Here is a 12,838-nt window from a genome sequence, read left to right on the forward strand (position 1 = left end):
GTTTGGGGTCAAGTCCCGTAAAAATTCCCCTTTGTCTGCTGGGATTTGCTCTTAGCTGTCTCACAAGGAAACCATCACTGTTTTTACTCAGAATCCCCTGTCTGCACAAAAGCTTTTGCATTAACAAAGCTGTCAGTATCAATAAGATAATCTCACTGAAATATGTGTTGAATGTTTGACTGATACCATGCTTTCTTCAAAGAGTACCTACTCTTCCGGTTTTGTTTTGAAGTGCTTATCTGAAGATTTCTGTGCTGTCAGAATGATTATTTTTTAGGTTGCTGATAAAGACAGTGCATCTTATGATCATGACAATGTTTGTGCCAGATGGATGTTGATCCACTGACAACACCAAACAGTCTGCACTAGGCACAAAACGGAAATGGCTCCAGAGGGCACTACTCAAATTAGGTCAGTCTTATAAAGTCTGTCCTTGTAACTGTGTGATGCATTTACTTCGAATCTGCCTTTCCTCAGCCTTTATGGAGTGGAGGAACACAGCAGTAAAACAAGTGTTGAAAGCCCCTAAATGAATTGAGGGTTAATACTAATCTCAATCTTTTATCACACTGTGATATCTACCTGGTGATGTGACCACAACAGCAAAGTGAAAACTCAAATATAATACTGCACATTAAGACAGAAATGGAAATATACCTGGATCATGAAAATTATATCCAGGTTGAGGGTATGAGCACAATCTTTTATTTTAAAAAAATATATATATAAGGGATTTAAAAAATTTGCTCTACAGCATATTTGATGAGATGCATCACTGTGCCTCAGCTGTAACAAAATAGCTTTTTTAAATAGCTATATTGTGTTTTAATTAGGTTAATTAGGTTTGTCAGCCACTCAGGGTCCAGGGTCTTCATTTTCATCCAATAATTATTTATATTAAAGAACATTTATTGGAATCTTATCTTGAGACATGATGTATTTGAAAACTATTTCATAAAAAATGACTAGTGTGGGGCTAATATCTGGGCTGATGAAAGCACAAGGCTGACCTCTAGTGTTGTAAGAGTATGACATGTTGGTCTTTTATCCAATAAGAGAGGTTCCATGGTCCAAGTCCATTTATGTAACAAGGAAATTCTGGGAAGGAACACAGATCAGTCCTCTATACCCTCATAAAAACATTGGCCCCCTAATGTGGGAGCGTGTCATTCATGTGACGTCGTCTGTCAGTCACTGTGCTTTGGGCAAGACTTTCAGCCTGTTCTTGTTTTCAGTTGGCAACCGTTCTCCTAAAAGTGGCAACAGAGGTTAACACAGTTTGAGAGGCTAATACTGGATTGCAGCATGTAGGTAAGAGATTTTTTAGAACATTAGGTCCCAAATAATCTGTTGCATTCCACTAGAAGTAACCCAGTGTGCTCACTGAGGGAGTGAGAATAATGAAACCCGGGCTGGCATTGCCATGCTCGCCTGTATTAAAAAAAAAAAAAAAAAAGTTGAGTAATCCTTTAAGCCAATAAATGCAAGAGTCAAAGAAAGAGAGGAAGGGCACAAGTCAAACAAGGTTGCATGAGCTGTCTCAGAAAATATGGCAAGGGTGTGAATAGCATTGGCACTTAGTGTTTGCACTTCAGTGATTCAGTGACTCTACAAAAGGAAACTATAGAGTAAAACACATAGGGGAAGAAAAAGAGAAAGAAGGAAAAAAAGAAAAGAGGGAGTGACTGAGGTATTTCTCCTCTAACTGTTTGCTGTGGAAATGTACTCACCAACATTTATTTATTGGTTTAAGTGCATATTCTTTTATTTCTCATCTTATCTGATGAATCTGATACACATTTAATGACCACTGTCTTAAAGGTATATAAACCTGACTGTTCTGTGTTTCTGGCCCAAGAACCTACAGGGAAATTTTTAACCTATGATGCTATGACAAACAACACAGCTTTGTTTACATTTCAAAGACTTTGCATAGCACCCTGCGCATGTTTAAGGTAATGGATGGGTTGCTGAACTGTGAAAAACATCCACACATTAATACAAAAAGCAGTTACATGTCTTTTTTTTGTTTGTTTGTTTGTTTTTTTTTAAATACAGTGTAAATACAAAAGGTGCATTAAGACAGCATATACACAAAAAGTTTCAGTCTGGGAGACCATCTTCTGTGCATGAAGAGACAACATACAACAGATCTGTTCTGCAAAGTGGAACGGGGTACTGCCCACTCACTCCTTTATTTTGTAACCTCTTGTCAGATTTACACCTTATCGCCTAAAGCTGAACCTAAGCTCGCTCTCCATCAGATGGTGTGACAGGAGTCGTTTTCGTGTTCAAAATAATCAAGACGTCACCGCACATTCCATGCCTGTAGCTAGTGGTGTTTGGTGCTTTGAAAGTTTCTCGCCATGTGTTCAATTCGTGTGAAGCCTTATGCCTTGGAGAACTTTGAATTCCAGAGAAGATCAGAAGATCATTTATATTTGAAAGTTCAGTTTGGGGATATGCTGCCCTTGCTTGAGTTAACACTTAACACGCTGGGTAAGATGGTGCAGGCTCAACACTGTAACAGTTATTTACATTATACTAATGTAAATAGTAAAAAAAAAAAAATGTTTTTGATGAGTAAAATGTGTTATTTTACTAATCAAATGAAGTTCTTGATTCTGGTAAAAACAAGTGTCAACTTTTTTATTTTTTTTTCTGAAAAAAGTTCCCCAGTCGTTTCAGCATTGACTTTTGTTTGAATTTCTAATCTCTGATTCCTCTGGCTTCTCCCTCTCTCTCTCTCTCTCTCTCTCTCTCTCTCTCTCTCTCTCTCTCTCTCTCTCTCTCTCTCTCTCACCCCGTAGTGTGCAGTTTGGACCTTATCAAGTAGAGGTTTCTAATTCCTGAGCTTAAATCCTCTTAGGATCCATGCTCTATTTGTGTTTGGTCCGACCATGAGGCCTGTAGCCTCTCTTTTGAAATCTCCATTAGACCAAGCTCATTGGCTGAAAAGACGCACGCATGCACACGAAAACACACACCGTCCAACAATAGACATCTCATTGAACTAAGTGAGTTTAAATCAGTCCAAGGTACGCCACTGACACAGGCACGACTTCACTGTGACTACAGGAGGTAAGAAACACTCAATAAATTATTTTATAGGGAAAATAGAGCAAGATTAAGAGTTTTGCACAGCATTTGAGAAATCTATTACTCGTCAACTCCAGCTCCTCCACAAACCCTGTGACTGTTTTTGTTTTTCTCTCCAGATAGGGATAATAAAGTAGAATAAGCTAGAACTTAATGTGCAGAGATGGAAAGTTTTGCTTGGGTGAAGACGTTGGAGCTAATTTTATCAGTTTGCTTTCCATTTGGTTGATTTTAGGTCACCACATTAATTTGTCATCTGAATAATTTATGATTCTGGTTATGTTACAAAAGGGAGTATCTTGGTGATAAATTCATTCTTTGTTTCATGGCTTCTCCAAAAAAAACTCACGACTGTGTTAATTCATCTGTTTCAGTATTTGAACTGAGCAAATTTGGTGCATTTTAGTGAATTCAATCATACATACTACCATATACATACACACATGCATAAATACACATATCAAAAGAAGTATTTGAAACATCCATACATGGATATATTTCCTAACGCTATAGTGCTAATCACAGCCAATCCAGTATATCCACTTTGGGAGTCAGAGGCATGGCAACAAAGATCAGCATGGACACCATATGAAGGAAGGAAGGCTACGTCTATATGCATCTGACCGATTTAAATGAAACCCTTGGGAATTAGTCCATTTTATCCAATGACGTATTTGCTCTCCACAGGCCGGACTGTCTACCAATAAGCAAACAAGAGACATCTGAAGGTAAGCTAATCCTCTTAGACTGTATTAATTTAATTAATTATTGTATGGATCTCGGGGCATTCAATGCTTTTATTTAAGAGCATGAGCTAGAGGACCTGAAGCTATAGCTATGATTATCTGATGAGAATAAACAAGTGTTATAGGTCATTAACACAGTCAAAAAGCAAAACACTCATGAACTGTGGCAGGTGTATCATATGTCCATCCTTGTATAGGGCATGGATAAAATGGTATCTCACTCTGACTAATCAAAATTTTCCCTGACAGGTAGCTCACAAGAAAAATGTCTGGCAAAGTGATGGAGATGGAAGAGGTTGTGACACAAACAGGTGAGGAGAAGCACCGTTCTCAAGCAAGGCCCATCCCATTGATAAGCTACAACTTCATGTGCGGAGATAAAGATTTTTGCCAGAAACCCACTTCTGGCTGCATGAGATGCACCAACTCGCACATTCAATGCAGCATACAAAACAGTATGTCTTTTCTACAAGGACAAAAGCAATGTTTATGGAATAATTAGCTCTAAAGAGATAAGAAGCTGACCGAGGTAGAGAGACAAATCTGTAAAGCTTTGGCAATTTGACAGACGCTCTAATCTTCTTTCTCTAGCAGCTCTTACACAACTGTGGTGCAATTAGTACACTTTCTTAAGTATCGAGATGGGACTTTAATCCCCGACGAAGAGGGAACACAAAGCCCAATACCCACCAGGTGCAAACTGTATAATTGTAGAAGAACATTGTAGGGGTTTTCATCATTTGTCTACTGCCCTGTTTGGGCACTGGCCACTGCAGTGCCCATCAGTATTCATTCAAATGCCCAACAAAGGCCATTTTATGGTAGAAATAAATTGGTCATTCCACTTCAAATACTGCATATAATTTTGATTAATTGTACTATTTGGTGGGGTCAAGTTTGACTTTGTTGTCTTATAAAACCACAGTCAAGTCAGTCCTGATAGACTGGGATCAAATCCTGCCACTTATTGTCTCAGCCTGCATTCTCTCTCAGTAAATGGCTAGAGAAGTACACTAATCTGTCTCCTACATTAAATGTGTATTCAGTGGTATTTTCCTGGTTCACAGGTCCAAAGGGAGTGATCAATGACTGGAGGAGGTTTAAGCTGGAAAGTATGGACCAGGAAAACCTGCCACCTGCCAAGAGGGAACTGCTGAGACAGATGTCCTCCCCACACAGGCCCAAAGATGACTCTAGAGCAAGCCTAAACCGCAAGGTACAACACAGGCCAGTGACCCACAGTGGCCAGTGGCCAGTGACCCACAAGAAGGATGACAGCCAATAAGCAATAGAAATTGTAATTATTGCTCTTTTATCATTTTTTCAGATGAGCGTCCAGGAGTATGAACTGCTCAAGGACGAGGATGAGGCATGTCTCAAGAAGTATCGAAAGCGCTGCATGCAGGAGATGCACGATAAGCTCAGCTTTGGGCCCAAGTTTGAAGGTGTGCATGACCTGGACAGCGGGGAGGCCTTCCTACAAGTCATCGAGAAGGAGCACCACAGCACGGTGGTGATTGTCCACATATACAAGGTTGGAGTCAAAGGTTGTGAGCAGCTCAACAACTGCCTTGACTGCCTGGCTGCTGAATACCCAACCGTAAAGTTCTGCAGGATTGATGCAGTCGCGTCGGGGGCTGGTGAGCGGTTCTCAGATGAAGTTTTGCCTACGCTGCTGGTGTACAAAGCTGGTGAGCTAATAGGGAACTTCCTGGCCTGCACAGAGCACCTCAATGAGGAATTCTTCGCCACAGATGTGGAAGCCTTCCTCAATGGCTATGGCTTGCTGCCAGAGAAAGAGCTGCAAGGGCCGGCTGATGATGAGGAGAATGATGTAGAGTAAACAAGGACAATGGCTGCTGAGGAGGCTAGGGAAATGTGTTAGAGAGCAGGATGGGGTCTGATAACAGGCAAGTTTTTTGAGCTACAGTGTATAGAGAAACCATAAAATCTCCACAAGCTCACCAGTGTTCGAAAATTAGTCCCTCAGCTGTTGCACAGGTTCAAAAAACCTTAGCATCTCAAATACGAGGATTTTACTTACGGGTACAGGTCAAGGTTATGTGATGAGGTGTTTATTTACATATAACATAAATCGAAAAAAAAAAAAATAACCATGCAACCCAGTGTTTATTTTCAATGATTCCATGCCAAAAACTAGAAAAAAGAAATAAAGTATTTTGTAACTTTACAAAATACTTTACTTACACACTGCATTTGTTTGTAAAACAAAAAAGAAACAGATTATTTATTTGTAGATTTTTTGATTGAGTTTCATATGTATATCTTGTACAGAATTCATTTATGGATCCAAGGTTCATATAAGGTGAAATACTAGAAGTGATATGTGGAATATGTGATATGTGAAACAACTAATAAAATGTCTTCAGCTAAATGGAGCATCAGCTGGAAAATAAGGAGTGAAAGTATGAAACACTGGAAACACTGAGCAGAAACATCTTCCTTCTGTCCAGGTCACTTATCTACACTGTCAGCAACGTCATCAGAATGGAGTGAATCCATTTCCTGTATATATTTTGTGGAGGTGGCTAAAGTCATGGAAATGTCCAAATTCTGTTGTCAAGGAAACACACGAGGGCTTGTGGGTTTTCTTCCTGTTAAGTGTGACATGGATTTTCAGCATGATTCTCAGTACCGTCCCCGTATGAAATATTCAGTTGTCTACTGGATTATGATGGAAAATGTTAGACCTGTTGTTCAAAAATATATTAAAATAAAAATAAAATAAGATAAAATAGTACCTCAATGTAAAGTTTTGCTTTGCTTTCCATGTTCCTTAAAAGAAAATCACAGGTGGCAATAGTTCAAAAAGCCTTTTTTTTTTTTTTTGTCAACAATGTTACAAGAGAGACGGGATGAAATGAGAGTGCTGTACTGGGTCCAAATTAAAGAAAAAGTAATGGCAGTAAAAGAAAACAGTCAGGTGCTCTTGAGGATGAGAAAAGACAATACAAGAGATTAAAAAATAAAAAAAAAAAGGGTTTTTACTTTTTCACAATCATCATAAACTTCATCCAACAGGCAGCTTGACATTCATTTTTACCGTGATAAAATGTCAAAAGAGTATTGTTTGAACAAAAAAGATGATGGAAGTTATCTTACTCCAGTGTTAAATCTGACGTGCCACAGGTGGTAAATCGCAACCTGCATACATGCAGGGGTATTTAGCATTGCAAAAGCAAACTATCTCTGCACTCTCCTGCCACAACAGGCTGTCACATGTTAAATAACCTCAGCTGATAACCTGACACTATAGACTTGACTCTTGTGTGACCCCGTTGAGGTTCAGGCATACCAAAACCACAACATAAAAGCCTGTTTAGGTATTTGAATAAAGACTCGCAAAATGTAACCACAATTTGATATATTATGAATCATACTCAGCTGTCTAGTATTTGCTGAAGCTGGCAAACATATTGCCATGCATGCAAATCAACTGCTGGAAGTTTTTCTATACAAACCAGACCGTAGCTAAACTTAGTTAGTTCATCAATAGAGGCCGAGGCACTAACTGTGGAGAATGTAATGTCATGTATTTAGCAGTGTCACCTTTGCCAATGTTAAGTCAGTACAGTCATTTTGTCAAACAACAGAAGCTTCATACAATTCCTCATCAAAGATTGTCATTCGTTGATGCACAGAGATATTCACAGAGCTAATCAGGCCAATCCTCTTACAGGATTAAAGAGGTAGCTTTCGTGGCTGACTATGCTTTTACACCTGTTTACGTGAAGGACAATAAGAAAAAAAACATTCATGGTCTTCTCAGTTGCACCATTAAATGGGAGAAAATGGTACAATACATTGTGTATCAGTTTGCTGATGCATCACAAGGCAAATGCATAAGCAGTTAGACCTTGTAACATCATGTTTTTCACACCACTGGCAAAGTGTTTTTGAACGTGAATCTGCAAACCCATTCCACTTTCTACTTTTATGTGGTTTTATGTAAGTAAATTCCTATCATTTCTGGCATGTTGTCTGCAAAAAAACATCTTGCAAATATCTGTCAACTGTGACAAGTTAACACATATTTCTTCAAGGATATGTGTATTTTCATAGTGCCGAATCTGGCATGACCTGCATAGCCTCTAGCTGGCAACACCTTGCTTTGCACACTGTAGCGTGTCTAAAATTTATCATACGTTTTGTGATACCTCCCACAAGAGCTTTCCGTGCAGTGAGGTTTTCCCGAAGTGCCCAAACGTGTCATGACAGTCTTCTCCAGATTAGCTGTGCACCCGGACTAGCGGTGCATGCATGAGTGGCAGCCAAGTAGCCAAAACATCCCATCTTGACTCTCCTAACAGCACATGCCACCACTGGCCCATACAGTTCACACCAAGTAAAGGTGTTTCTACCTGGGGATTTGCCACTGAGCTTCACCTACATGTCACAGCCATGAATAGAAAGCACTACATATGTGGCATCTGTCTAATGGGAAGGGGGTAGAGTTCACTGAGTGCAGTGGAAGACCATGGCTGAAGACAACATGTGAATCCATGCAGGGTTAGGAAAAAATGCAATTCAAAACAAGATGACTCATCCCAAACGTACAACAAATAGCAAATGAGAGGACGTGTTTTGCCTAAACATACTGTGCATAATGCATAACCAAACCCTGTGACCACTGACTCATCAAACCTTATGTCCTCTCAAACAAATATTTACCTCACTGCATTGACCTCCTGATCCCTCACCCACATTTATTGCATTCTGATTCCCCCTTAGTTTACTTTGCTTCACTAATTGGAGAACTTTTGTGTTTGCTTGGACTCTTGGATACCCCAGCTGCAACGCTCCAGTTCACCCACATAAAAACCTATTGCACCGAGGTGACGTCATGACACAGCAGCGGAGACCCCATCGGAGGCGCCTCTTCCGCTGTTACCAAAAATGGACTGCGGAAGAGGGGAGATGACATAACTTCAAAATGCGATCACCGGCTCAGATCCGAAACAAAAACAACCCCGTCTCACCGTAATTCACTGTATTTGGACACTTGCATGCGCAGAAAGAGACTCTAGCTCATGATGCATATAAAAACAGTTGTTAAGGAGATAAATGTTATTGAGGAGATTGAGTGGTATGTGTAGACAAAATATAAACAATGCAACAATACAGGTAACAACAATGTTATTTCTAAAGCAGAGGGGGAGTGAGTAATCTGTAATGGTTAATGGAGGAGGGACGACAGAAGAGATAACGATACGGGTAACAGGGGCAGACCATGGTACAGAGCTGTAATTGCTGTAGAAAACAAATTATAGTCCCGCTGCCACCCCCACAGTGCAGTCCTCCGTTGGGCTGGTCCCAGAGGAGTTTCTCACGCAAGGCTCAAAAAGAGGTGATACTCTCTTTTCTTCTTGGGTGTTACCGATGGGATGGTGGAACGGACACATGGACAGACTGATAAACAGATTAATGTATAGATAGATTCAGTAGAGGAAATAATACTACAAAATGCTACTCAAGTAGAAGTACTATTACTTTGCTCAGAGTAAAAGTTACTGAGTTAGTTTTTCAAGAAAGCAGCTGTGTCAGGTGTGATCCTTTCCATGCAAAAAGGATGAGAGTACATGGTTCAAACTAGATTCTTTTAAAGGTGCACTGTACAAAATTAATTGGTGTTTACTGACGTGAGGATATAAGCACATAATATGACGGCTGAGTCGATATGGTTCTCAACTCACTGATATAATTTGCCCTTTTTTTCCACACGTCTTATACGTTTTTTGCCAGTTGAGCCAAAATGGTCCTCGCTTCCATTGACCATCTGAAGGTTTTTTGTAGGACATTTGGAAATGGCAAACAGTAGAACCAACAAAGCAGAAGGAGATTCCTCTTCTCATCTTTGCTGATTGAGTGTTCATAGTAAAAACTTCAATAATCTGTCATTGATCATTTGTTCTCTGTAATGGATCTGATTTAAAATGTAGTGAAGTACAATAGACAAGCAAAAATATATTTAAGTAAAATCACTGATTTAAAAAAAAGTACAAGTACACAAAAAAAGCTACTTGATTACAATGCCATGAGTAAATGTTAGTTGCGTCCACCTCTGGATAGATGAATGAAAACCGACTCATAGCTCTTATCCATTTCTCACAAATAGAGAGCCAGGTGCGGTGTTGAATTGTATCACCGAGGCCAAATTTAGTGGCTCACACATTAAAACACTGGGCTGGAAACAAAAATGGAAAAACTCTTGACAGAAGACTTTTATCAAGCCTACCTCAAACACTATAGACCACCACAGAATTAAGTCTGTTTGTCCACGATTAAAAGTAAGTAGGACCTCTGAGTTTCGCTCTTCTGTCAGCTGTTGGCATATCCAACATGGCTGACTCATGCTGAGAGGTTTGCACAGCAAAACTGAGGTTACTGTACATCTCTGTATCCAGGCGTGACAGTCAACTGTAAGAAAATATTTCTGCTGCCTGGAGCAAACGTTTCACTTAACAGTTTCCTTGTATTTGCCGCCTGTCTTTTGTCTCGTAGAAGTACCACCTTGGCTATTTACCAGTAAACCACTCTGGTATTTGTCAGAACTGGTTCAGACTGAGTCTAAATACCTACCACACACATGTCACTAGAGACCCAGGTTATGACTGAGTAGAACAAAAATCCACTCACACATAGGGAGTAACAAGTGATACTCCAGTTATACGCAATAAAATGTCAAGATCTTTGGTACTTCGGAATGAAAAAATGTTGATAGATATATTTTGATTACCCAGTATTCCTCAGGGTATTTTCATCATTTTCAAGAACATAAGTTGATAGAACATGACTATATGGTGTCTGAAATATCGTAACATGCGGCAAACATGTGACAAATATTAGGTACATTTTCCTCGGATGTTAATCATTTGAAGACTATGACACCAATTAGTAGTTGGTGTTGCTTTGGTTTGAATATATTAAAATATTTTTCAGTTCCTCTTCCTAGTATCATAAGCAAGATTGTCATTTGTTTAATTTCTGATTCCAGTGGAGGAATAAGTCTTGGCAAACATGGCAGCTCTTAATTCCATGTGCTAGATAGTAGGACACATACTGGTATTATATCGCTGCTTTGATGACAAGCCTCAGTTTTATCTGATTTCTATGACAGGGGGTATTGTTTCGCAAGCTTTGTGACTGCTTAACAAGGTGGTTAGAGAGACCCAGGGCTCATCTTCAAATGTTTTTCCAAGTTGACAATACTGAGCATCTTTTAAACTTGCAAAATGCACCTTAAACCTAATGTCTTTTACAATTACTGGCTTCTGATGGACTATGAAACACTAAATACCTCATGAGAATGACTGTATAGTATTATTGTGCTGTATTGCATTATTCTGTGCTGTTATGTGCAGTTTTGCGGTGTATTGTACCTTGGCATAACATTGAGCCTGACCTCGCTTTGTCTGTTGGGTCATTTTGGACTTCCCAGGAATGCTCAACGTGTCTCTCCAGAACACTGCGTGGCACAAAGCCTCCTGCTGCATTACACACTCTCTCTCTCACACACACACACACACACACACACACACACACACTCAGAGAGAGAGCGAGAGAGAGAGCATGCAAGAGTTTTGTGCATTAGCGCCATCTTCTGACACTCAAGGAGCTCAGAACTGCCTTCCTTGTTTGAGGAAGAACTTGACAATTTATTCCCCTCTTTAGTCAATGATTAATGCATATAACATGAATAAATCCAGTTCATTTGGTCTAATTTGTCTAATCCTCTGTTTTTGTTTTGTTTCTGTGAGCTCACCACAGTTAATTATTAGTCAGTCTTCTAAAAAAAACTGTTGATATTATTACATGGGCACACTGAAGACAGGCCCCTAATGAACAAACACAACAACCAGTGGATATGTTGCATAGGTCTGATGACACTTATGTGATACATATTTCAAGCAAATAACATTCATTAGAAATATATGTTGGACACGGTGCACTGCTGACACAAACCCAAAGATTTCAGACTCTAAAAGTGCTTGTTGTGAGGCATGTTATCCCTGCAGGACCTCACTCCACTCAACATTTTACTCCGAGGCGACATGCCCTGAAATCTATTTAGTGGTTTGCCATGAAATCTGGTGAGGTCTTTCATGCACCTCAGAGGACGAACCCAATCAATTTTGATAACCTCATGGCCTTTCCTCCAGGCCACTATCAGGCCAAAATGTCAACTTTGCACTCGAGAATTCATCATAGCTTCGTCATATCATCATAAGGGATACATGATACAGGGTTTTTTTTACCAATATCCGATATGCTGATATTTTCCAACTCTTTTGGCTGATTGCTGATGCTGATACCGATATAAAACATACATATTTTTTCCACCTAATTGCAGAGAACATCAAATCCCTCTTGTGGTGGAATTAACATTATTTTACCTACTCTTATGATGGCCTACTAACAGATGCATTTTTCATGACAGACATATTATAGGAACATCTAATGCCATAGTGGCTGAGTAGACAAGCCCTAAGTCTGTTTTGGGTATCACTTTCCATTTTTCCTCTCTTTTTTTAACTAACTGTGGTAATTCACTTTGTGTTGTATATTGACTGTATGAGAGCTAAAGGGGTTATGTGTGATGATGAGGAGGAGGGAGTGGCTGCATGTGTTTCAATGTTTATGATAATGTCACTATCATTAAGATTATGGTGATTGAGCAGTACTTTAAAACGTGTAATTATGCAGTTTGCAGGTTTTGAATTTGTTTTAGGTATTCTATATAATTTTATTTTTACATGCAAAATAAGATGTTATGGATCAGAAACCAACATCAACCTTACAATCCTTGAGTCACAATAGATTTTGATATTAGGGGAAAAGATATCACTGATGGGAGAAAACTCTGAGACTTGGTTTCTTGAAGATGAAAGCAACAGAGTATGTTTAAAATGTTACAAGATGATAGGCAAGAAGGGGAATGGGTAAACAAAAATATATAGTAAGATGTAGGAGGA

At 39.4% G+C, this 12,838-nt stretch overlaps 1 protein-coding gene across 2 annotated transcripts; it reads left to right on the forward strand.

Annotated features, from left to right (window-relative positions):
- Positions 1 to 2,850: 2,850 nt before the first annotated feature.
- Positions 2,851 to 6,606, forward strand: pdcb (phosducin b). 2 transcript variants are annotated; one of them, XM_030049988.1, is made up of 5 exons: positions 2,852 to 3,081; positions 3,787 to 3,827; positions 4,095 to 4,156; positions 4,913 to 5,061; positions 5,173 to 6,606. In XM_030049988.1, exons 3-5 carry the CDS (start codon positions 4,111 to 4,113, stop codon positions 5,686 to 5,688), a joined length of 711 nt encoding a protein of 236 aa, XP_029905848.1. In that variant the 5' UTR covers positions 2,852 to 3,081; positions 3,787 to 3,827; positions 4,095 to 4,110; the 3' UTR covers positions 5,689 to 6,606. The 2 variants fall into 2 exon arrangements, with proteins under 2 accessions (XP_029905849.1, XP_029905848.1); XM_030049989.1 differs by lacking the exon at positions 3,787 to 3,827 and having other exon boundaries at positions 2,851 to 3,081.
- Positions 6,607 to 12,838: the final 6,232 nt, after the last annotated feature.

The sequence above is a fragment of the Myripristis murdjan genome, chromosome 4 (assembly GCF_902150065.1).
Source record: "Myripristis murdjan chromosome 4, fMyrMur1.1, whole genome shotgun sequence".
NCBI classification, from domain to species: domain Eukaryota; kingdom Metazoa; phylum Chordata; class Actinopteri; order Holocentriformes; family Holocentridae; genus Myripristis; species Myripristis murdjan.